Source organism: Oncorhynchus mykiss, chromosome 24 (assembly GCF_013265735.2).
Source record: "Oncorhynchus mykiss isolate Arlee chromosome 24, USDA_OmykA_1.1, whole genome shotgun sequence".
NCBI classification, from domain to species: domain Eukaryota; kingdom Metazoa; phylum Chordata; class Actinopteri; order Salmoniformes; family Salmonidae; genus Oncorhynchus; species Oncorhynchus mykiss.
In genome coordinates, this window is record NC_048588.1 from 42085544 (window position 1) to 42111564 (window position 26021).

At 48.9% G+C, this 26021-nt stretch overlaps 1 protein-coding gene across 6 annotated transcripts; it reads right to left on the reverse strand.

The window, feature by feature from the left end:
- Positions 1-5039: 5039 nt before the first annotated feature.
- Positions 5040-25110, reverse strand: LOC110489558 (Golgi integral membrane protein 4). Of its 6 annotated transcripts, XM_036961136.1 has the most exons (17): positions 24972-25110; positions 24275-24487; positions 18448-18522; positions 18290-18339; positions 17941-17994; positions 17481-17631; positions 16088-16170; positions 15830-15913; positions 13844-14062; positions 13504-13767; positions 12819-13111; positions 12601-12677; positions 10780-10856; positions 7612-7764; positions 7176-7235; positions 6622-6696; positions 5040-6215 (listed from the first exon to the last, which is right to left on the reverse strand). In XM_036961136.1, exons 2-17 carry the CDS (start codon positions 24459-24461, stop codon positions 6081-6083), a joined length of 2037 nt encoding a protein of 678 aa, XP_036817031.1. In that variant the 5' UTR covers positions 24462-24487; positions 24972-25110; the 3' UTR covers positions 5040-6080. The 6 variants fall into 6 exon arrangements, with proteins under 6 accessions (XP_036817031.1, XP_036817032.1, XP_036817033.1 ...); XM_036961137.1 differs by having other exon boundaries at positions 17941-17991; positions 24275-25108; XM_036961138.1 differs by having other exon boundaries at positions 13504-13758; positions 24275-25107.
- Between the last annotated feature and the right edge of the window lie 911 nt (positions 25111-26021).

Here is a 26021-nt window from a genome sequence, read left to right on the forward strand (position 1 = left end):
AGGAGGTGAGGGGGATAGAGAGAGGAGGTGAGGGGATAGAGGGAGGGAGAGGAGGTGAGGGGGATAGAGGGAGGGAGAGGAGGGGATAGAGGGAGGGAGAGGAGGTGAGGGAGAGAGGAGGAGATAAAAGATGATAACATGTTAGAATGTAGTGGAGTAGTTGATATGTTTGACCCTGTGGGATGCTACTTCGTTTCCCTCTCCTCTCTGCAGTGTGTTCTCCTGTTTGCCAAAACTCAGAGTTCTGGATGGAATCCCCAAGCTCCCAGAAGATTCCATGACTCCTGGACTACAACTCCCAGCAGCCACCAGGATGTGTAACATTCTGTGACATCAAACTGAGCGGTTTAGGACTATAATAGTCATTTCATAAATAATTCACTCTAGACATTTTTAGTAGGCCTACTAATGCTGTATATTGTGTATATTTGATAATACACTACACAGTTGTTTTTACTTGTCCCAGGGTTTGAGTTGTGTGACTGGACTGTGTTAGGCTGATCTAGGAAGACACTTGTCCCAGGGTTTGAGTTGTGTGACTGGACTGTGTTAGGCTGATCTAGGAAGACACTTGTCCCAGGGTTTGAGTTGTGTGACTGGACTGTGTTAGGCTGATCTAGGAAGACACTTGTCCCAGGGTTTGAGTTGTGACTGGACTGTGTTAGGCTGATCTAGGAAGACACTTGTCCCAGGGTTTGAGTTGTGACTGGACTGTGTTAGGCTGATCTAGGAAGACACTTGTCCCAGGGTTTGAGTTGTGACTGGACTGTGTTAGGCTGATCTAGGAAGACACTTGTCCCAGGGTTTGAGTTGTGTGACTGGACTGTGTTAGGCTGATCTAGGAAGACACTTGTCCCAGGGTTTGAGCTGTGTGACTGGACTGTGTTAGGCTGATCTAGGAAGACACTTGTCCCAGGGTTTGAGTTGTGACTGGACTGTGTTAGGCTGATCTAGGAAGACACTTGTCCCAGGGTTTGAGCTGTGTGACTGGACTGTGTTAGGCTGATCTAGGAAGACACTTGTCCCAGGGTTTGAGTTGTGACTGAACTGTGTTAGGCTGATCTAGGAAGACACTTGTCCCAGGGTTTGAGTTGTGACTGGACTGTGTTAGGCTGATCTAGGAAGACACTTGTCCCAGGGTTTGAGTTGTGACTGAACTGTGTTAGGCTGATCTAGGAAGACACTTGTCCCAGGGTTTGAGTTGTGACTGGACTGTGTTAGGCTGATCTAGGAAGACACTTGTCCCAGGGTTTGAGTTGTGACTGAACTGTGTTAGGCTGATCTAGGAAGACACTTGTCCCAGGGTTTGAGTTGTGACTGGACTGTGTTAGGCTGATCTAGGAAGACACTTGTCCCAGGGTTTGAGTTGTGACTGGACTGTGTTAGGCTGATCTAGGAAGACACTTGTCCCAGGGTTTGAGTTGTGACTGGACTGTGTTAGGCTGATCTAGGAAGACACTTGTCCCAGGGTTTGAGTTGTGACTGGACTGTGTTAGGCTGATCTAGGAAGACACTGTTGTTTTTACTTGTCCTGGGGTTTGAGTTGTGACTGGACTGTGTTAGGCTGATCTAGGAAGACACTGTTGTTTTTACTTGTCCTGGGGTTTGAGTTGTCACTGGACTGTGTTAGGCTGATCTAGGAAGACACTTGTCCCAGGGTTTGAGTTGTGACTGGACTGTGTTAGGCTGATCTAGGAAGACACAGTTGTTTTTACTTGTCCTGGGGTTTGAGTTGTGACTGGACTGTGTTAGGCTGATCTAGGAAGACACTTGTCCCAGGGTTTGAGTTGTGACTGGACTGTGTTAGGCTGATCTAGGAAGACACAGTTGTTTTTACTTGTCCTGGGGTTTGAGTTGTGACTGAACTGTGTTAGGCTGATCTAGGAAGACACTTGTCCCAGGGTTTGAGTTGTGACTGGACTGTGTTAGGCTGATCTAGGAAGACACAGTTGTTTTTACTTGTCCTGGGGTTTGAGTTGTGACTGAACTGTGTTAGGCTGATCTAGGAAGACACTTGTCCCAGGGTTTGAGTTGTGACTGGACTGTGTTAGGCTGATCTAGGAAGACACTTGTCCCAGGGTTTGAGTTGTGACTGGACTGTGTTAGGCTGATCTAGGAAGACACTTGTCCCAGGGTTTGAGTTGTGACTGGACTGTGTTAGGCTGATCTAGGAAGACACTTGTCCCAGGGTTTGAGTTGTGTGACTGGACTGTGTTAGGCTGATCTAGGAAGACACTTGTCCCAGGGTTTGAGTTGTGTGACTGGACTGTGTTAGGCTGATCTAGGAAGACACTTGTCCCAGGGTTTGAGTTGTGACTGGACTGTGTTAGGCTGATCTAGGAAGACACTGTTGTTTTTACTTGTCCTGGGGTTTGAGTTGTGACTGGACTGTGTTAGGCTGATCTAGGAAGACACTTGTCCCAGGGTTTGAGTTGTGACTGGACTGTGTTAGGCTGATCTAGGAAGACACTGTTGTTTTTACTTGTCCTGGGGTTTGAGTTGTGACTGAACTGTGTTAGGCTGATCTAGGAAGACACTTGTCCCAGGGTTTGAGTTGTGACTGGACTGTGTTAGGCTGATCTAGGAAGACACTTGTCCCAGGGTTTGAGTTGTGTGACTGGACTGTGTTAGGCTGATCTAGGAAGACACTTGTCCCAGGGTTTGAGTTGTGTGACTGGACTGTGTTAGGCTGATCTAGGAAGACACTTGTCCCAGGGTTTGAGTTGTGTGACTGAACTGTGTTAGGCTGATCTAGGAAGACACTGTTGTTTTTACTTGTCCCAGGGTTTGAGTTGTGACTGAACTGTGTTAGGCTGATCTAGGAAGACACTTGTCCCAGGGTTTGAGTTGTGACTGGACTGTGTTAGGCTGATCTAGGAAGACACTTGTCCCAGGGTTTGAGTTGTGTGACTGGACTGTGTTAGGCTGATCTAGGAAGACACTGTTGTTTTTACTTGTCCTGGGGTTTGAGTTGTGACTGGACTGTGTTAGGCTGATCTAGGAAGACACTTGTCCCAGGGTTTGAGTTGTGTGACTGGACTGTGTTAGGCTGATCTAGGAAGACACTGAGGCTCATGTTGGAACTTGGCTTTGCGGGAGGGAGATATCTTATCAGGCAGGTACATGATGCTGTCCTACTGGCACAGAGAACAGTGGAGTCAGAGGTCAGCCTCACAGCAATCCCAACTGTGTACAACATAGACATCACTCTGACCGTCCACCTCCATCCCTTCCCTCTTTCAAACAACACTCCTGTAACCTCTTATGATGACTGTTTAATGACCCCTGTGCTTCATGTGACAGGACACACACACAGGATAATGGGTCACATTCAGAATGTCCCATCCTGTCTGTCAACAGCAGTTCATTTATTCATATCCAGTAGCATCAGAATTATCTTTTAATAATGGTGTTGACATCACTTCCCCCTGAAACCTCAACAGGCAGAGACTGTGGACCTGAACACAGACTCATGCTCTCACGCACGGTCTTGATTGGTCCGCTTGTCCCGTCCAACCCCCACCTCCCTGTCTTAGTAGTTCTCCGCCTCGTTGATCTCTGCTTCTTGGTCTCTCGGGACAACAACACTCTAGAGCACTTCGTGTCCATTACCTTGGTCTCTCAGGACAACAACACTCTAGAGCACTGAGTGTCCTTTACCTTGGTCTCTCTGGACAACAACACTCTAGAGCACTGAGTGTCCTTTACCTTGGTCTCTCAGGACAACAACACTCTAGAGCACTGAGTGTCCTTTACCTTGGTCTCTCTGGACAACAACACTCTAGAGCACAGAGTGCCCTTTACCTTGGTCTCTCAGGACAACAACACTCTAGAGCACTGAGTGTTCATTACCTTGGTCTCTCTGGACAACAAAAAGTCTGCATGATAGTATTGCAATACTATTAGTAATACTAAATATTTGGGATGTTCCCTTGGGGCTGAATCCTAAATTGAGATTCACTCTTAATTCAAACCTTCACATAAATCATGCATCGATGTCAAAAGAAGATTTGGGGAGAGGGATTGGTTATGTATTTGCGTCTCAAGATAGGATTTGGCCTCTGGCAACAGGAGACACGGAAACGATTAATGAATAGTTATTCATCCAATAGGAGACCAGAAACAGCCTCCATGACTCCAGATGAGACCTTGAAGAGAGAGAGCTTAGCATCACTGAACACTCATGACTGTAGGGTGTGGGTGTGTGTGTGTGCGCGCTACACCAGCCTGCTATTAGCACATTAATGAGTCACCTCTGAAATCGTTCCCACTCCAACATCCCAGAGCCCCCCCGGGGGACACACAGAGGAAGAGGGCCAACGTGGCTGATGAGATTATCTTGGTCCTCGGGGTAAAGGCTGAAGACGGGTGAAATATGTGTTTGAAGTATTTTCTCTCACGTCTCATCGTCGTTCTGTTCAGAGACGTTTGATTTCCTAAAGGAAAGGTGAGATGGACTGTATCAGTTCACCTCTGGTAGCTCCACTGCAGCAAGAGACACGGCATCATGTTAGTTCCTCACACCAGCCTCTAGGTACTAAATATTTTATACGTTTAATTCAACCACATTCTCTTTGTTGTTACCAAATAAACTTTTTGGGTTTTTTTTTCAGGCAGGTGGAAAAATATGTCCAAATGTTTTGTATTTCTATACAGACAGTTGTGATTAAGGATCGGGTGAACGGGTCAAGTGGATATTTGTGATTTACATCCAGGTCAACAGGTCAACTACACTATGAAAAGGACCTGTGATCCACTGGCAATGCGTACTCAGCTAGTAACAAGAGGACCAGCAACGTCGACAAGTCAAACGGAAGAATGAAAATGAGCGGCTCTCCTACTGTTGTCATCCGTGATACAGCAGTTATTTCCTGCAGTAAGGACACAGTCGATTTCATGACGATTTGAGAACATTGGAGAAACATTTTCAGATCCACCCATAAGGATTGTCATATATATCATATCGACAATAAATACAACAGAAGACTGGAAAGTATGTCCTACTAAAAACGTACATTGAGAGGAATTTGGTGTAAACATTTTTTTTTTTACAGAACGAATTTAAAAAGACTGACACTCAAATAGACACAAATCTTCCATCTCTTTCTGGGCACAAACAGACAGTGTACAGCAACATGACTTTCTCATGTCTGTCTGATAGGTCAATAGATGGAAAGACGTGTGTGTACAAACATACACACACACACACACACACACACACACACACAACTTTTGGTTTTTTTTAAAGGCAACATGCAAAAATGTCTATGATTTTACTGAGTTGCAGTTCATTTAAGGAAATCAGTCAATTGAAATATATTAATTAGGCCCTAATCTATGGATTTCACATGACTGGACAGGGGCTCAGCCATGGGTGGGCCTGGCTTGCAAGTGGGTGGGCCTATGCCCTCCCAGGTTCAGCCAGTCAGAATGAGTTCCCCCCCCCAAAAAAAATGGCTTTATTACAGACAGAAATACTCCCTAGTTTGATCAGCTGTCCCGGTAGCTAGTCTCAGAAGATCACGCAGGTGAAGAAGCCGGAAGTGGAAGTCTTGGACTGGCGTGGTTACACATGGTCTGAGGTGGTGCCAAAATCTCTAAAAACGACATTGGAGGTGGCTTATGGTAGAGAAATTAACATGAAATGCTCTGGCAGCAGCTCTGGTGGACATTCCTGCTGTCATCATGCCAATCGCACGCTCCCTCAAAACTTGACACATCTGTGGCATTGTGTTGTGACAAAACTGCACATTTTAGTGTGGCCTTTTACTGTCCCCAGCACAAGGTGAAAACCTGTATAATGACCATGCTGTTTAATCAGCTTCATGATATGAAAAACCTGTCAAGTGGATGGATTATCTTTGCAAAGGAGAAATACTAATAAACCAAAATCTTTGTCCCAGTCCCACACACAAACTAAAGGGAATACCATCCCATGTCCAACAGACATTCCAGTAGAATTCCAATCGGAATGCCGAGTGGGTGCCTGATTTTACTCCTTTAGAGGGAGCAATAGTGAGATCTGATTGGCTCCCAGTGATGGGGAAAGGCACTCTCATTGGTCAATGTCTCTGTCCAGCTCACATCTCCCTTCGATTGGGCCGCTCGTCCCGTCCAACCCCCACCTCGTCTTCGTAGTGCTCCTCCTCGTGGATCTCTCCTGTCCTGTGTTCTCCCTCTTTCTCTGCTGGGACCTCTTGCTCTTTCACTTCTTCCTGTAGCAGAACAAACACAGTCCCCAGTTGGGTAGAACCATAGACAGGAAGTGGAGTGGAGCAATGTTCTACACTAGAGCAGCCAAATATATACACGTGACTCTAGGAACTGCCACCGATGGAATGTTCTAGAGCAGTAATGTGAGAACATGGAATACAGGCCAACATTCTAGAACATTGAGGCAAGTATGGTGGACCGGTGACAGACTACCATTGTGGAGCAGTGTCAGATCATTTACTAGTGTTTAGATAGGGGAGAGGCACACACACACACCCCCAGAACGAGCTTGGGGGTGATCAGACACGCCCAGAGACCCTAAAGAAAGTGTGTTTAACAGGCCAAACCCACAGTCGTTTTCCCACTCAGGGGTCCAACGTACAATATTCCATAGTGTTCTAGACTCACGTGTTCTTCGTTCTCCTCGTTGTATGGCTCCTCCTCCTCCTCCCTCTTCTGCCCCCCGGCCAAATCCTCCTGTACCTAACAGGGTTAACCACCATCAGACCATGTCTTCTCCCTATGTTTAGACCTGTGTGTGTGAGTAGTGTGTGTGTGTGTGAGAGTAGTGTGTGTGTGTGAGAGTAGTGTGTGTGTGTGTGTGTGTGTGTGTGTGTGTGTGAGAGAGAGAGTAGTGTGTGTGTGTGAGAGTAGTGTGTGTGTGTGTGTGTGTGTGTGTGTGTGTGTGTGTGTGTGAGTGAGTGTAGTGTGTGTGTGTAGTGTGAGTGTGAGTGTGTGTGTGTGTGTGTGTGAGTGAGTGTAGTGTGTGTGTGTAGTGTGAGTGTGAGTGTGAGTGTAGTGTGTGTGTGTGAGAGTGTAGTGTGTGTGTGTGAGTGTGAGAGTGTAGTGTGTGTGTGTGAGTGTGAGAGTGTAGTGTGTGTGTGTGTGTGTGAAGTGTGTGTGAGAGAGTAGTGTGTGTGTGTGTGTGTGTGTGTGTGAGAGAGTAGTGTGTGTGTGTGTACCTCGTCCTCCGGATACATCTCATCCCGGTTGTCTTCCTGCTGGTCGGGGTTTACCGCCATCTGTAAACACAGAAACCATGACAACTGTTACCATGTCAAGGTCGCTGGAACAACTTTTACCCGTTGCATGTGTCAGGCCAAGTTTATCATCCTCATATCTCAGATGATTTCCAACTGTTGTCTCCTTCCTTCCTTCCTTCCTCCCTCCGTCCTCTCACCACCAAGTTTATCATCCTCATATCTCAGACGATTTCCAACTGTCATCTCCTTCCTCCCTCCCTCTCTCTCTCTATAATCCCTCATTTCCTCCCTCCCTCCTCTCACCACCAAGTTTATCATCCTCATATCTCAGACGATTTCCAACTGTCGTCTCCTTCCTTCCTTCCTTTCTCCCCCTCTCTCTCTAATCCCTCATTTCCTCCCTCCCTCCTCTCACCACCAGTTCCTCGTCTACGGCTGGGTGATTGGGGTTAGGGTGCGTGTCTGCCTCCTCTTCCTCCCTATGCTGAAGATGCTGCTCCTCTGCCACGTCAAACTCATCCTCTCCCTGGTTATTAGGGTCATCCTCTGGGTCGCCCTCTACCGCCCCCTGCAGGACGGGAGGGAAGGAGAGAGAGTGTCAGTGTGTTGCGCGTGAAACTGTGCAGATCACAGTTCAGATAGGGGGTGGGTCTTTCTGGTTTTACTATCCATGCGCACGCAGACAGGGAAAGAACACTAGACAACACCCAAGGGACTGTGGCTATGGTTGAGGCTGATGTTTGTATCAGGCAGGGAAAGTGGTTAGAGTGTAGAGGAGGCAGGTAGCCTAGTGGTTAGAGTGTAGAGGAGGCAGGCAGCCTAGTGGTTAGAGTGTAGAGGAGGCAGGCAGCCTAGTGGTTAGAGTGTAGAGGAGGCAGGCAGCCTAGTGGTTAGAGTGTAGAGGAGGCAGGCAGCCTAGTGGTTAGAGTGTAGAGGAGGCAGGTAGCCTAGTGGTTAGAGTGTAGAGGAGGCAGGCAGCCTAGTGGTTAGAGTGTAGAGGAGGCAGGTAGCCTAGTGGTTAGAGTGTAGAGGTGGCAGGCAGCCTAGTGGTTAGAGTGTAGAGGAGGCAGGTAGCCTAGTGGTTAGAGTGTAGAGGAGGCAGGTAGCCTAGTGGTTAGAGTCTAGAGGAGGCAGGTAACCTAGTGGTTAGAGTCTAGAGGAGGCAGGTAGCCTAGTGGTTAGAGTGTAGAGGAGGCAGGCAGCCTAGTGGTTAGAGTGTAGAGGAGGCAGGTAGCCTAGTGGTTAGAGTGTAGAGGTGGCAGGCAGCCTAGTGGTTAGAGTGTAGAGGAGGCAGGTAGCCTAGTGGTTAGAGTGTAGAGGTGGCAGGTAGCCTAGTGGTTAGAGTGTAGAGGAGGCAGGTAGCCTAGTGGTTAGAGTGTAGAGGAGGCAGGTAGCCTAGTGGTTAGAGTGTAGAGGAGGCAGGTAGCCTAGTGGTTAGAGTGTAGAGGAGGCAGGTAACCTAGTGGTTAGAGTGTAGAGGAGGCAGGTAGCCTAGTGGTTAGAGTGTAGAGGAGGCAGGTAGCCTAGTGGTTAGAGTGTAGAGGAGGCAGGTAGCCTAGTGGTTAGAGTGTAGAGGAGGCAGGTAGCCTAGTGGTTAGAGTGTAGAGGAGGCAGGTAGCCTAGTGGTTAGAGTGTAGAGGAGGCAGGTAGCCTAGTGGTTAGAGTGTAGAGGAGGCAGGTAGCCTAGTGGTTAGAGTGTAGAGGAGGCAGGCAGCCTAGTGGTTAGAGTGTAGAGGAGGCAGGCAACCTAGTGGTTAGAGTGTAGAGGAGGCAGGTAGCCTAGTGGTTAGAGTGTAGAGGTGGCAGGCAGCCTAGTGGTTAGAGTGTAGAGCTGGCAGGTAGCCTAGTGGTTAGAGTGTAGAGGAGGCAGGTAACCTAGTGGTTAGAGTGTAGAGGAGGCAGGTAGCCTAGTGGTTAGAGTGTAGAGGAGGCAGGTAGCCTAGTGGTTAGAGTGTAGAGGAGGCAGGTAGCCTAGTGGTTAGAGTGTAGAGGAGGCAGGTAGCCTAGTGGTTAGAGTGTAGAGCTGGCAGGTAGCCTAGTGGTTAGAGTGTAGAGGAGGCAGGTAGCCTAGTGGTTAGAGTGTAGAGGAGGCAGGCAGCCTAGTGGTTAGAGTGTAGAGGAGGCAGGTAGCCTAGTGGTTAGAGTGTAGAGCTGGCAGGTAGCCTAGTGGTTAGAGTGTAGAGGAGGCAGGTAGCCTAGTGGTTAGAGTGTAGAGGAGGCAGGTAGCCTAGTGGTTAGAGTGTAGAGGTGCCAGGTAGCCTAGTGGTTAGAGTGTAGAGGAGGCAGGTAGCCTAGTGGTTAGAGTGTAGAGGAGGCAGGTAGCCTAGTGGTTAGAGTGTAGAGGAGGCAGGTAGCCTAGTGGTTAGAGTGTAGAGGAGGCAGATAGCCTAGTGGTTAGAGTGTAGAGGAGGTAGGTAGCCTAGTGATTAGAGGAGTGTAGAGGAGGCAGGCAGCCTAGTGGTTAGAGTGTAGAGGAGGTAGGTAGCCTAGTGGTTAGAGTGTAGAGGAGGCAGGTAACCTAGTGGTTAGAGTGTAGAGGAGGCAGGTAGCCTAGTGGTTAGAGTGTAGAGGAGGCAGGTAGCCTAGTGGTTAGAGTGTAGAGGTGGCAGGTAGCCTAGTGGTTAGAGTGTAGAGGAGGCAGGTAGCCTAGTGGTTAGAGTGTAGAGGAGGCAGGCAGCCTAGTGGTTAGAATGTAGAGGAGGCAGGTAGCCTAGTGGTTAGAGTGTAGAGGAGGCAGGTAGCCTAGTGGTTAGAGTGTAGAGGTGCCAGGTAGCCTAGTGGTTAGAGTGTAGAGGAGGCAGGTAGCCTAGTGGTTAGAGTGTAGAGGAGGCAGGTAGCCTAGTGGTTAGAGTGTAGAGGAGGCAGGTAGCCTAGTGGTTAGAGTGTAGAGGAGCCAGGTAGCCTAGTGGTTAGAGTGTAGAGGAGGCAGGTAGCCTAGTGGTTAGAGTGTAGAGGAGGCAGGTAGCCTAGTGGTTAGAGTGTAGAGGAGGCAGGTAGCCTAGTGGTTAGAGTGTAGAGGAGGCAGGCAACCTAGTGGTTAGAGTGTAGAGGAGGCAGGTAGCCTAGTGGTTAGAGTGTAGAGGAGGCAGGTAGCCTAGTGGTTAGAGTGTAGAGGAGGCAGGCAACCTAGTGGTTAGAGTGTAGAGGAGGCAGGTAGCCTAGTGGTTAGAGTGTAGAGGAGGCAGGTAGCCTAGTGGTTAGAGTGTAGAGGAGGCAGGCAACCTAGTGGTTAGAGTGTAGAGGAGCCAGGTAGCCTAGTGGTTAGAGTGTAGAGGAGGCAGGTAGCCTAGTGGTTAGAGTGTAGAGGAGGCAGGTAGCCTAGTGGTTAGAGTGTAGAGGAGGCAGGCAACCTAGTGGTTAGAGTGTAGAGGAGGCAGGTAGCCTAGTGGTTAGAGTGTAGAGGAGGCAGGCAGCCTAGTGGTTAGAATGTAGAGGAGGCAGGTAGCCTAGTGGTTAGAGTGTAGAGGAGGCAGGTAGCCTAGTGGTTAGAGTGTAGAGGAGGCAGGTAGCCTAGTGGTTATGGACCATATGACTGTCGGTGGATCATTGAAATCAGGTAGACTGATCTAAAGACTCGTCTCACCTCCTGTAGTTGTGGTACTCGGCGGTGGTCCTCCTCATCTTGCTCCTCCTCATCATGCTCCATGTGAGGGTCCCTCTCTGTACATACCGCAAGCCAGCCAGATAAGCATGTAAAGAATTCAGACCCCTTGACTTTTCCCACATTTTGTTACGTTACTGCCTTATTCTGAAATGGGTTAAATTCTACACACAATACCCCATAATGACAAAAGCATAAAATGGTTCAGATTTTTTTTTTCTTTTCACATTTACATAAAAATAAAATGACATTTACATAAGTATTCAGACCCTTTACTCAGTACTTTGTTGAAGCACCTTTGGCAGTGATTACACCCTTGAGTCTTCTTGGGTATGACGCTATAAGCTTGGCATACCTGTATTTGGGGAGTTTCTCCCATTATTCTCTGCAGATCCTCTCAAGCTCTGCCAGGTTGGATGGGGAGCGTCGCTGCACAGCTATTTTCAGGTCTCACCAGATATGTTTGATCTGGTTCAAGTCCGGACTCTGGCTGGGCCACTCAAGGACATTCAGAGACTTGTCCCGAAGCCACTCCTGCGTTGTCTTGGCTGTGTGCTTAGGGTCATTGTCCTGTTGGAAGGTGAACCTTCGCCCCAGTCTGTGGTCCTGAGTCCTCTAGAGCAGGATTTCATCAAGGATCTCTCTGTATTTTACTCTGTTCATCTTTCCCTCGATCCTGACTAGTCTCCCAGTCCCTGCCGCTGAAAAACATCCCCACAGCATGATGCTGCCACCACCATGCTTTACCGTAGGGATGGTGCCAGGTTTCCTCCAGACATGAAGCTTGGCATTCAGGCCAAAGAGTTCAATCTTGGTTTCATCAGACCAGGAAATCTTGTTTCTCAAGGTCTGGGAGTACTTTAGGTGCCTTTTGGCAAACTCCAAGCGGGCTGTTATGTGCCTTTCACTGAGGAGTGGCTTCTGTCTGGCCACTCTTCTATAAAGGCCTGATTGGTGGAGTGCTGCAGAGATGGTTGCCATTCTGGAAGGTTCTCAGAGGAACTCTGTCAGAGTGACCATTGGGTTCTTGGACACCTCCCTAACCAAGGCCTTTCTCACCTGATTGCTCAGTTTGGCCGGGTGGCCAACTCTAGGAAGACTCTTCTTCCATTTAAGAATGGATGCCACTGTGTTCTTGGAGACCTTCAATGCTGCAGAAATGTTTTGGTACCTTTCCCCAGATCTGAACCGCGACACAATCCTGTCTCGGAGCTCTACGGACAATTCCTTCAACCTCACAGCTCGGTTTTTACTCTGACATGCACTGTCAACTGTGGGACCTTATATAGACAGGTGTGCCTTTCCAAATCAGGTCCAATCAATTGAATTTACCACAGGTGGACTCCAATCAAGTTGTAGAAACATCTTCAAAGATGATCAATGGAAACAGGATGGACCTGACCTCCATTTCGAGTCTCATAGCAAAGGGTCTGAATACTCATGTTTAAAAAAAAAAAAATTGAATAAATGAGCAAACATTTGTAAAAACATGTTTTCTCTTTGTCATTATGGGGTATTGTGTGTAGATTGCTGAGGATTTTCTTAATTTATCAAATCCATTTTAGAATAAGGGGAGGGGTCTGAATAAGGGGAGGGGTCTGAATAAGGGGAGGGGTCTGAATAAGGGGAGGGGTCTGAATACTTCGGCAATGCACTGTATGCAATCACACTTGTCAAGGCCTTATTTCAGACAAATTCATAAAATAAAACATAGTGTGTAACGGTCTATATCGGTCTCCCTCTTTAATAATGCTTCCAGAATCCAGACGGAAAATGTTTGACGAGTTTGATTGATTCTCTCACCTTCGTCGTCATCAGTATGAGGTTCTTCATCACCTTGGACGATGTCATTGTCTACGTTCTCATAGTTACTCTTCTTCCTGAGCAACATTAACATTACAACACAATGGAACACCATTCCATGAGCATGTTGTGGGGTCAAACTCTTTTCAATAAGTAATTGATGAATTGAACCGAGACCTTCGTGACCTCTACATAACCTGTGACCCCTGCCCCCTGACCTGATCTGCTCCTCCTTCAGCAGCTGTTCCCGACGGTCCGCCTCTCGATGCTGCTCCTCCTCTCTCGCGCGCTGAGCTCGCAGACGCAGCTCTCTCTCCCTCTGCACGGTCATTCTCTGGGCCAGCAGGGCCTCCTGGCGCAGCTGGAGCTCCCTCGTCCTCTGGGTCCTCTCAGCCTCCAGGCGCTGCTGCTCCTGCTGCTGCTCGTAGGCGGACTTCACCCGCTCCTGGGTCACGTGGGCCTCCTGCTGAAGGTGGGTCTCAGGGACGAGGTGGATGTCATTTTGTGGATCCTGGGGAAACCAGACAGACAATGAGACAACAGGTTCTAATGATGTTTTAAAGAGCTTGTATTCTAACAGTTCTAACGGGTTCTAATGATGTTTTAAAGAGCTTGTATTCTAACGGGTTCTAATGATGTTTTAAAGAGCTTGTATTCTAACAGTTCTAACGGGTTCTAATGATGTTTTAAAGAGCTTGTATTCTAACAGTTCTAACGGGTTCTAATGATGTTTTAAAGAGCTTGTATTCTAACGGGTTCTAATGATGTTTTAAAGAGCTTGTATTCTAACAGTTCTAACGGGTTCTAATGATGTTTTAAAGAGCTTGTATTCTAACAGTTCTAACGGGTTCTAATGATGTTTTAAAGAGCTTGTATTCTAACGGGTTCTAAAGTGGTTCTTACCAGTTGTGGTTGGCGTCTCTGACGGTCCAGAGCGTTGTCGTCTGGCTGGTCTTGTTCCTCCTCCAACCCCTCGTCCTCCTGCGGTTGTTCAGATTCCTCCTCCAGCTTCTGGGGCTGTCCCGCCTGCTCCATCTCTTCCTCCTCCAGCTCTCTCCTCCTCTCCGCCTCCCCCTCTGCATCCCCATATCCCTCTTTCTCGGCATGGCGGGACTGGGCAGGCTGAGACTGGAACTCTGGCTTGCCCACTTCCTCTTCCTGCAGATGCTTATTAGAAGAACACAGTGTGTTAAGAGGATGAGAGTGTATGGTAGTGTGTGTTTGTATGTGTGAGACAGTGTACCCTGGATTGTGTGTCCCTGTGGTCTTCCTCGTGGGTGTGTGCTTCTACGCGGGGCTCAGCGAATAAGGCAGCTGACTGTGGAGAGGGTGGGCCCTGTTCATGGGGCTTGGCCAACACAGCAGCTGGCTGGGCATGTTGGTGGGAGGGGTTTTGATCATGTCGAAGGCTGGGCATTCTGATCAGGGTCTCTTTGAGTTGTTTAAACTCATCCACCTGGACCTGAGGAGAGACCATCAGACAACCATTAAATAAACCATAAGAAAACAGTGAGGCCAGGACATGCAAACAACCTCAAGTCGGATGTATTGAAGGGCACTTGCAAACTTGCATTAGCCAAAGGTTAGCCAAAGGTTAGAAGTGCGTTAGGAGGCAGCGTCGGCAGAACCATGAAGACGGCGTCGAGCAAGCCAGAAGATCAGGGGTCAGTGGTGCGAGGGGGACAGGCAGGCAGCAGGACAGCCCACCTACAGATGGCAAGACATCTGAACAAAGGACCATTAGGCCAGGTCATATCACCCCCCCCCCTTTTCCAGAATTAGTGGTACAGTCCTTTCTCCCCCTTGTACATCAAATGGACCGAACCAGTTAAGCTGCAACACCCTGTTTATCAAAACGGACTCCATGCCTTTTCTGACAGCCAAAGCTATAGAATTCTTATGTCTCTCTCTCCCTCCCCCTCTCCCACCAATCACCCCCATTAGATTTTCCCGACAGATTATCTTCAGAATGATTTTGATGTGCCGCCCAAGCTCAGAAACCCCGTAGTGAACGAACCCACCTGACCCCCATCCTCCCACCGCCCCAACACACACACACCAACACTGCTGCTCTGAGAGTCATGTCTTCCTGTTCTTCACCAGGATAGTCCCTAGACATGTTAGAAACCAGGATAGTCCCTAGACAGCATGTTAGAAACCAGGATAGTCCCTAGACAGCGTGTCAGAAACCAGGATAGTCCCTAGACATGTTAGAAACCAGGATAGTCCCTAGACAGCATGTTAAGAAACCAGGATAGTCCCTAGACAGCATGTCAGAAACCAGGATAGTCCCTAGACAGCGTGTTAGAAACCAGGATAGTCCCTAGACAGCATGTTAGAAACCAGGATAGTCCCTAGACATCATGTTAGAAACCAGGATAGTCCCTAGACAGCGTGTTAGAAACCAGGATAGTCCCTAGACAGCGTGTTAGAAACCAGGATAGTCCCTAGACAGCGTGTTAGAAACCAGGATAGTCCCTAGACAGCGTGTTAGAAACCAGGATAGTCCCTAGACAGCGTGTTAGAAACCAGGATAGTCCCTAGACAGCGTGTTAGAAACCAGGATAGTCCCTAGACAGCATGTTAGAAACCAGGATAGTCCCTAGACAGCGTGTTAGAAACCAGGATAGTCCCTAGACATCATGTTAGAAACCAGGATAGTCCCTAGACAGCGTGTTAGAAACCAGGATAGTCCCTAGACAGCGTGTTAGAAACCAGGATAGTCCCTAGACAGCGTGTTAGAAACCAGGATAGTCCCTAGACAGCGTGTCAGAAACCAGGATAGTCCCTAGACATCATGTTAGAAACCAGGATAGTCCCTAGACAGCGTGTTAGAAACCAGGATAGTCCCTAGACAGCGTGTTAGAAACCAGGATAGTCCCTAGACAGCGTGTTAGAAACCAGGATAGTCCCTAGACAGCGTGTTAGAAACCAGGATAGTCCCTAGACATCATGTTAGAAACCAGGATAGTCCCTAGACAGCGTGTTAGAAACCAGGATAGTCCCTAGACAGCGTGTTAGAAACCAGGATAGTCCCTAGACAGCGTGTCAGAAACCAGGATAGTCCCTAGACATCATGTTAGAAACCAGGATAGTCCCTAGACAGCGTGTTAGAAACCAGGATAGTCCCTAGACAGCGTGTTAGAAACCAGGATAGTCCCTAGACAGCGTGTTAGAAACCAGGATAGTCCCTAGACTGTTAGAAAGAACAGTCAGTGTGTCTCCCTACCTGAGCTGCAACCAGCGCGCTCTTGTGGTCCTCTAGCGTCAGTGCAAGCTGATCATGGGCAGCCTTCAAGTCCTTATGTACTATCTGTAATATTATCAACAACAACAACAATATAGTATGATAAAAAACAACATGGTGATGGATGCTCCTAGCTTTCCAATGACCTTAACATAGCTTTTTCCATATTCATTATGTACACATTTACAGAAACAATTCCAGGTCGTACTCAGACCAAGCTCTAGTATTCTCAGGACTCACCCGTGCATCCTGCAACTGGACTCGGATGTCCTGGTGAGCTTTCCTCAGCTGCTTATTCTCCTCTCGCAGATTATTCACATTCTCTACAGTAATGACATAAAGACACAGTATTTATTACAACGTTATTATGCCACACACCTTCTCAACTCCAAACTGCAACATCGCTACAAGTCAGGAGAGGGAGACAAAGACCTAGTATTCACTCCTGTCTGTCTGGCTGACTCTGGCTGACTCTGGGTGGGTGGGTGGGTAGCTGGCTGACTCTGGGTGGGTGGGTGGGTAGCTGGCTGACTCTGGGTGGGTGGGTGGGTAGCTGGCTGACTCTGGCTGACTCTGGCTGACTCTGGGTGGGTGGGTGGGTAGCTGGCTGACTCTGGGTGGGTGGGTGGGTAGCTGGCTGACTCTGGCTGGGTGGGTGGGTAGCTGGCTGACTCTGGCTGGGTGGGTGGGTAGCTGGCTGACTCTGGCTGGGTGGGTGGGTAGCTGGCTGACTCTGGCTGGGTGGGTGGGTAGCTGGCTGACTCTGGCTGGGTGGGTGGGTAGCTGGCTGACTCTGGCTGGGTGGGTGGGTAGCTGGCTGACTCTGGCTGGGTGGGTGGGTAGCTGGCTGACTCTGGCTGACTCTGGCTGACTCTGGCTGGGTGGGTGGGTAGCTGGCTGACTCTGGCTGGGTGGGTGGGTAGCTGGCTGACTCTGGCTGGGTGGGTGGGTAGCTGGCTGACTCTGGCTGGGTGGGTGGGTAGCTGGCTGACTCTGGCTGGGTGGGTGGGTAGCTGGCTGACTCTGGCTGGGTGGGTGGGTAGCTGGCTGACTCTGGCTGGGTGGGTGGGTAGCTGGCTGACTCTGGCTGGGTGGGTGGGTAGCTGGCTGACTCTGGCTGGGTGGGTGGGTAGCTGGCTGACTCTGGCTGGGTGGGTGGGTAGCTGGCTGACTCTGGCTGGGTGGGTGGGTAGCTGGCTGACTCTGGCTGGGTGGGTGGGTAGCTGGCTGACTCTGGCTGGGTGGGTGGGTAGCTGGCTGACTCTGGCTGGGTGGGTGGGTAGCTGGCTGACTCTGGCTGACTCTGGCTGACTCTGGGTGGGTGGGTGGGTAGCTGGCTGACTCTGGGTGGGTGGGTGGCTGGCTGACTCTGGGTGGGTGGGTAGCTGGCTGACTCTGGGTGGGTGGGTAGCTGGCTGACTCTGGGTGGGTGGGTAGCTGGCTGACTGACTGGCTCTGGGTCTGTCCGTGTCTGTGGGTGCGTCAGTCGCTGTCTGTGGGTGGGTGGGACCGTCTGTGGGTGGGTGGGTCCGTCTGTGGGTGGGTGGGAGGGTGGGTGGGTCCGTCTGTGGGCGCGTCAGTCGCTGTCTGTGGGTGGGTCCGTCCGTCCATCCCAGTCCGTGAATGGGTGCACCTTTGAGTTTGGAGACTTCCATCTCTTTGGTCTGCTGTAGTTTGTCGAAGCGGTCCTTGTGTTCGTCCAAGGCCTTGCCGTGGTCCTCTCCCTGAATCTGATGCTGCTCCTGCAGCTCATAGTGCTGCTTCTTCAGGTCCTCATGCTGCTTCTAAAACAACAGGGACAGAGTGCGGGTCAGTGGGTCAGTGTGTGTGTGTGTGGGTCAGTGTGTGTGTGTGTGTGTGTGTGTGTGGGTCAGTGTGTGTGTGTGTGTGGGTCAGTGTGTGTGTGTGTGTGTCAGTGTGTGTGTGTGTGTGTCAGTGTGTGTGTGGGTCAGTGTGTGTGTGTGTGTGTGTGGGTCAGTGTGCGTGTGTGTGGGTCAGTGTGCGTGTGTCAGTGTGTGGGTCAGTGTGCGTGTGTGTGTGTGTGTGTGTGTGTGTGTCAATGTGTGGGTCAGTGTGTGTGTGTGGATACTGACCTTCAGCATCTGGTGCTGTCCATGTAAAGAGTTGAATTTATTGCTGGAGTCCTGCTGTTTAACAAACGACAAACATTTCCAATCCCCGTCTCTACTCGTCCTTTAATATTACATTACCAACAACTCCAAACACACACCCCTCAGAGGCATTTCAGCCCACAGCAGGAAGTGACATCAGTGCTGCTGACCTAATAAAACCATTAGAATAGAACTGTTGCTCAGTCTGGACAGATGTTGGCAGTCAGACAGAATCATTTAACAGTCCTACTGAACCAGATGGGTACATTAATGGTGAATTTAACAGCATCTCTTTCTGTCATTAGTACTAGAGCTGAGGACTAAGGCCTACCTTCTCCGTGTTCAGTGACTGTTGGGCTTCAAGTTTATACACCAGATAATCTGATGGAGAAAGGAGGGGAAGATCGCCACGGTTGTAAAGAGTGTATGATTGAGGATTGATGTTCTTCATGAAGTAATTTAGACAGTATTGTCTGCTCTCTCTCTCACCCTCTTTGGCCTTCTTGTGCTCCATACGTTCCTTCTGCAGAGACTTCTCTAGACGCGAGCGATGCTCATACACCACTGAGAAACAGAGAGAAAACAGAGAGGAGGATGAAGGAGCGAGAGAAAACAGAGAGGAGGATGAGGGAGCGAGAGAAAACAGAGAGGAGGATGAGGGAGAGAGAGAAAACAGAGGAGGATGAGGGAGAGAGAGAGAGAGAAAACAGAGGATGAGGGGGAGAGAGAGAGAGAAAACAGAGGAGGATGAGGGAGAGAGAGAGAGAGAAAACAGAGGAGGATGAGGGAGAGAGAGAAAACAGAGGAGGATGAGGGAGAGAGAGAGAGAGAAAACAGAGGATGAGGGGGAGAGAGAGAGAGAAAACAGAGGAGGATGAGGGAGAGAGAGAGAGAGAAAACAGAGGAGGATGAGGGAGAGAGAGAAAACAGAGGAGGATGAGGGAGAGAGAGAGAGAACAGAGAGGAGGATGAGGGAGAGAGAGAGAGAACAGAGAGGAGGATGAGGGAGAGAGAGAGAGAACAGAGAGGAGGATGAGGGAGAGAGAGAGAGAACAGAGAGGAGGATGAGGGAGAGAGAGAGAGAACAGAGAGGAGGATGAGGGAGAGAGAGAGAGAACAGAGAGGAGGATGAGGGAGAGAGAGAGAGAGAACAGAGAGGAGGATGAGGGAGAGAGAGAGAGAGAACAGAGAGGAGGATGAGGGAGAGAGAGAGAGAACAGAGAGGAGGATGAGGGAGAGAGAGAGAACAGAGAGGAGGATGAGGGAGAGAGAGAGAGAGAACAGAGAGGAGGATGAGGGAGAGAGAGAGAAAACAGAGGATGAGGGAGAGAGAGTGAAAACAGAGAGGAGGATGAGGGAGAGAGAGAGAGAGAGAGAGAGAGAGAGAGAGAACAGAGAGGATGAGAGAGAGAGAGAGAACAGAGAGGAGGATGAGGGAGAGAGAGAGAGAGAGAGCGAAAAAACAGAGAGGAGGGTGAGGGAGAGAGAGAGAGAGAGAAAAAACAGAGGAGGGTGAGAGAGAGAAAACAGAGAGGAGGGTGAGGGAGAGAGAGAGAAAACAGAGGAGGATGAGGGAGAGAGAGAACAGAGAGGAGGATGAGGGAGAGAGAGAGAGAGAGAAAACAGAGAGGAGGGTGAGGGAGAGAGAGAGAAAACAGAGGAGGATGAGGGAGAGAGAGAACAGAGAGGAGGATGAGGGAGAGAGAGAGAGAGAGAAAACAGAGAGGAGGGTGAGGGAGAGAGAGAGAGAAAACAGAGGAGGATGAGGGAGAGAGAGAACAGAGAGGAGGATGAGGGAGAAAGAGTTACTGTGAGGGGATGTTCTCACTGGGCCATCTGGACTGGAAGCTAAACAGAAAGCTGTCTATGATACAAACATTTAGACTTCACTCACACACACACACACACACACACACACAATTATAGGCTTTGAACAGGCAAACAGATCCTTTGCTGTGTTGTGTACTGTACGTGTGAGGGTGTTCTGTATTGGTTCAGAGTGTGTATTCTGGCATTGCCATTCACTGAATGATAGTCAGGTGTGATACTCCACAGTCCCTGAGATTGACCTCTCACCTTTACCTATCCCCACCTCTTCTCAAATCCCAAAGTGGGTAAAGGAAGTAATAATTTTACAAGCAAAATAGCACGGTTGGGAGGAGAAGCTTTATTTCCAAAAAGTTATCAGAAAAACTATTAGTCTTTGTCGATAAGAGAACGAGTGTTTCTCCAGACGTTAAAAAGGGGGTAGAGTAACATCATGAAAACCAAAGTCAAATATCTTGGCACGTTGACCGTATAATACAACCTGGAAAATCATAGCAGCACCGAAATGCCAGAGCGCCTTTACCGTCGCCAGAGCGCCTTTGCCAGAGCGCCTGTGCCGTCGCCAGAGCGCCTTTGCCAGAGCGCCTGTGCCGTCGCCAGAGCGCCTTTGCCAGAGCGCCTGTGCCGTCGCCAGAGCGCCTTTGCCAGAGCGCCTGTGCCGTCGCCAGAGCGCCTTTGCCAGAAGTGCGCCTGTGCCGTCGCCAGAGCGCCTGTGCCGTCGCCAGAGCGCCTGTGCCAGAGCGCCTTTGCCGTCGCCAGAGTGCCTGTGCCGTCGCCAGAGCGCCTTTGCCAGAAGAGCGCCTGTACCGTCGCCAGAGCGCCTGTGCCGTCGCCAGAGCGCCTTAGCCAGAAGAGCGCCTGTGCCAGAGCGCCTGTGCCGTCACTGTATTACAATAGGTAGCTTTAACAAAGGCCTATTGTACATGCACTCAACATCACAGGTTTAAACTGTGTACTTATTAAACAGTGCTAGTAAGTCCCTTTAACACAACACATATTCTGGGTAGGCTACATCTCATTACCGCCACTGATTTGGACACAAGGGGAGTGGAAGCAACAAGGTGGTAGGAAGCCGACCTGTACTTCCACCTGTCCACTTCTCAGCTTAGTGTGGGTGAAGGAAAGGAAATGAGGAAAGGAAGAAACGTTAGACTATTGAGAGATACCCATAGACTGGGACCATACCTTTACCAGGCACCAAGACATGAGAGAGTGGTCTGAGCTGTGCAGCTCCAATGTGTTAATTTCTCAGTGCCAGTGATCTCTTTTAGATTAGGCCATGCATCTCTCTCAGTCAAGACCGTCGGGGCCTGATGGATTAGGTGAGGGGAAGTCAGGACAGAGACAAACTGTGAAGCAAAAACACACACCACTGGGAGACAGAAGAGAGGTAGAGGAGAAGGGGAGAAGTAGAGGAGAAGGGGAGAGGTAGAGGAGAAGGGGAGAGGTAGAGGAGAAGGGGAGAGGTAGAGGAGAAGGGGAGAGGTAGAGGAGAAGGGGAGAGGTAGAGAGAAGGGGAGAGGTAGAGAGAAGGGGAGAGGTAGAGAGAAGAGGAGAGGTAGAGAGAAGGGGAGAGGTAGAGAGAAGGGGAGAGGTAGAGAGAAGGGGAGAGGTAGAGAGAAGGGGAGAGGTAGAGAGAAGGGGAGAGGTAGAGAGAAGGGGAGAGGTAGAGGAGAAGGGGAGAGGTAGAGGAGAAGGGGAGAGGTAGAGGAGAAGGGGAGAGGTAGAGGAGAAGGGGAGAGGTAGAGGAGAAGGGGAGAGGTAGAGGAGAAGGGGAGAGGTAGAGAGAAGGGGAGAGGTAGAGAGAAGAGGAGAGGTAGAGAGAAGAGGAGAGGTAGAGAGAAGGGGAGAGGTAGAGAGAAGAGGAGAGGTAGAGAGAAGAGGAGAGGTAGAGAGAAGGGGAGAGGTAGAGAGAAGGGGAGAGGTAGAGAGAAGAGGAGAGGTAGAGAGAAGAGGAGAGGTAGAGAGAAGGGGAGAGGTAGAGAGAAGGGGAGAGGTAGAGAGAAGGGGAGAGGTAGAGAGAAGAGGAGAGGTAGAGAGAAGAGGAGAGGTAGAGAGAAGAGGAGAGGTAGAGAGAAGGGGAGAGGTAGAGAGAAGGGGAGAGGTAGAGAGAAGAGGAGAGGTAGAGAGAAGAGGAGAGGTAGAGAGAAGAGGAGAGGTAGAGAGAAGAGGAGAGGTAGAGAGAAGAGGAGAGGTAGAGGAGAAGGGGAGAGGTAGAGAGAAGAGGAGAGGTAGAGAGAAGAGGAGAGGTAGAGAGAAGGGGAGAGGTAGAGAGAAGAGGAGAGGTAGAGAGAAGAGGAGAGGTAGAGAGAAGAGGAGAGGTAGAGAGAAGAGGAGAGGTAGAGGAGAAGGGGAGAGGTAGAGAGAAGGGGAGAGGTAGAGAGAAGGGGAGAGGTAGAGAGAAGAGGAGAGGTAGAGAGAAGGGTGGAAGTAGAGAGGCTGGGGGAGGAAAGTAAAGGGACAAGGCAGGATAGAGTGGGAAGGAGGCATTGAATCAAGTCTAGAACAGTGTTCAAACCCAGAGAAACCCCTGTTGTACCAGGAACAAACAACCCTGTGTCCCAGGTCTCAAGCTCGAAAAAAAAAGGACCCATCCCATAACCCCACGGGGCAGTCTGCCCACACAACGCCATACATGCTGTCTGACATCTGGTACAGTTGACACTGGGATTCATCCGTGAAGAGAACACTTCTCCAGCGTACCACCGGCCATTGAAGATGAGCATTTCCCTTCAGAAGTCGGTTACGACGCCGATCTGCAGTCAGGTCAAGAACCCTGGTGAGGACGACGAGCAGGCAGATGAGCATCCCTGAGACGGTTTCTGACAGTTTGTGCAGAAATTCTTCAGTTGTGCAAAACCCACAGTTTCATCAGCTGTCCAGGTGGCTAGTCTCAGACGATCCCGCAGGTGAAGAAGACGGATATGGAGGTCCTGGGCTGGCGTGGTTAGATATGATCTGTGGTCGTGAGGTTGGTTGGACATACTACCAAATTCTATAAAACGCCGTTGTAGAGCTTAGTGTAGAGAAATTAACATTCAATTCTCTGGCAACATCTCTGGAGGACATTCCTACAGTCAACATGCCAATTGCACACTCCCTCAAAACTTCAATCTGTGGCATTGTGTTGTCTGACAAAACGGTTAGTTTTAGATCGGCCTTTTATTGTCCCCCAGCACAAGGTGCACCTATAATGATCATTATGTTTAATCAGCTTCTTGATATGCCACACCTGTCAGGTGGATGGATTATCTTGCCAAATGAGAAATGCTCACTAACAAAGACGTAAACAAATTTGCAGATTGTTGTTGTTGTTGAGAAATGTGCATATGGAACATTCCTGTGATCTTTTATTTCCACTCATGAAACATAGGCCCAACGCTATATGTTACATGTACATGTTTTTGTTCAGTGTATTTGACTGATAAATCTCTTTGATTGCAACTTAAGACTTCTCACTTCAATGCAGTTATTGTCCATTGCTCTGCGTGAGACTGTCTGCCAACTGTCTAGTAGACAACATGTAAATACAGTAACTAGGCTACTGAGAGGAACTTGGTCACCAGCGTCGTTGGCAGAGTGAAGGGGCCAGTCTTGGTAATGTTCGGCAGTTAACAGCTGCACCGTTGTCAAAAGGGGAAAATGTGAATCGATATTCCCCCACAGGCTGTTTTACGGTCCATCTATAAATATAGGTCACATTAACGCTATCAACAGTGGAGAGTAGATATTGAATGACAGCGAGGGGAACAAAAGCATCACTCCACAACAATGAGCGGACACTGAAGTGAGTTACCTCAGACAGAGTGGCGGGTCCATGTATTCTTAATTGACTGTCCATCTGTGCATACAGCACATTTACAACACGGAACAACCACCATGCGTGTAGCCTAAACGAGGTGATGTAACAAAGTATATGAAAATTGAAGTGTACGTTTTGAACTAACCTAGAAAGCACAAATTGTACAACCAAACATAACAATTGTCGGTTCCGTGTATCTACAGACTAGGGCCTACATAGAGAAAGCAGCTGTAGAGGGAGTGACCTATGCGTTTAGAATGCCAGGCGACTGACCGGTCTGACTCGTGAGGGTTCCAGAGGTGCAGAGCCTTCCGGCACCGAGGCCACCAGGTGGGTCCGACCCTTTGCAGCCATAAATCATTTATCAAGAAAGGACATTCCATGGGACTCGACCAAACTCCAAATAACATCTTAGGCGCCGGTATTATGCTTGGCTAAAGGGTAAATATGGGATGATATGTGCTAAACTCAAGTTCAACCCACCCCCTCCATTACAGTAAACAGAGCGATTTCGACACTTTCAAAAACGGATGCACTTGTTTATTTGAGTAAAATCAGATATCGCTAAAGAAGAATGAAAAGGAAGTCATAAAAAGTACAAAATTCAAGTCACTCATTCGAACATCACCCTCTCTCTCGCCTTCCTTTCCTTTCCTTGTTCAAACCTCTGTTCTGGAAAATATTTACCTTGAAGCTGCGCCGAGAGCGACTCTTGATGTTGCTGGTACTTGACAGCCATCGCCTCAGTCCTCTTCAACTGATTGTGCATCTCATACGATATCATCCCGCCATAAATCATTCCGAAAAGCACCGTGATGAGAAGGAGAGACTGGAAGATTCTCCGCTGCCTCCGAGAACACACTCCGTTCCCCATGATTGAATCGCTCCTCTCCCCGCCGCCTGCACAAGCGATCGTCGGGTCACTTGTGTGCAAACTTCGTCTAAACTTTCTACTATTAACTACCTCAAGCCCCTTCTCACCTCAGTCGTCCCCAAGCATTATTAAACAGAGGGAACCAGAAACACTTTAAAGATGAGGCAAGTTTAGTGAATATGTTGGATTCATTGTGGCCCACAAAACGGCGTTTTGAAGGCCGAAGGAATACGTTTTTTAATTTATTTAAAAAAAACTTTTCCTTGGATTTTCGTTTGACAACACTACACACAGCAAACTCTCTCCGATGTTTCATGAGAAGCAGAATTTGTCATTGTGCTTATTAATGCAGAAGCAAAGCTCACTCTATTCGGAAACAAAACCAGACCGGATGTAACAGATTCCCATTGCAACGCGTTCAGATGTTGTCCATCCCTGTATAACAGAAATCAAAATCCCGATGTATACGAGGCCTACAAACACTTTCAATTTTAGTTACGTGTCACCTACTTCCATCCAACAGCAACTACGAAGAAAGTCCTTCCCCAATGAAATCCCAAACTCCTCGCACTCAGCCGAAAATACTTTCCTCATTGGACACGTCGGGGTTCGGTCAATCACCTTTTGGAATGTGTGGGCGGGGGGATGTAGGACGTGAGCACAGAGTTTCTACCCCCAGAGGCGCAACATCGCAATTCTTCCGGGAATGCTTGTGAAACAGACTAGGCCGGGGTTTTTGAGAAGTCAATGAGAGAAGTGAAAAAGTAATTCCTAAATTATTCATTTTCTAGAAATATAAAAAGGCAGAACCTAGATTAGAGACTATGTCTTAAGTAGTTGAACATGTTCTTTCTCCAACCTCGAGAAAGTGACAAACTGACACGTTTTAATTTTCGTCAAAAACAACTTTATATCGAAGGAATGCCTTTGAGTTGACAGCCTTTACATGCGCAGTTCGGTGTGAGACCACCGATCGACCGGAAGGCACTGTCCCAATGGCATTGCATACAAGCGCGATCGGGAATTTATATTGGATAAGCAGTTTTAGCCTATCGTTACACTGTACTACTATATATGAGAAAATGTAGTACAGTACATTTTTAGAATCTCTGAGCTCGTTCCCTCGCGTCTAAACGGCGTGATGCCCTCATCTCGACTCAACAACGACGCCCATCTCCACCCACCAAACACCTCGTAGCATTGGGACACACACATCATATCCGGCGGTGATTGGGAGTCCCCTTGGGCGGCGCACAATTGGCCCAGCGTTGGCCGGGTTTGGCCGTAATTCTCAATAAGAATTTGTTCTTAACTGACTTGCCTAGTTAAATAAAAGGTTACATTTCTATATGTATATATATTTTTTTAACGCATACTGTATGACGTAGAATATTTAAATGACAAAATGCACAGGATATGTTGCAGAGACTGTGCATTCCATTGAACCTAACCACCAATTTATCAAAGGCTACTATAGAAGGAAAAGGACGACTTTAACGGATTTATAAGCAGTTTGTAAATCATATTTATAGCTTATAGACATTTAAATTACTGTATCTG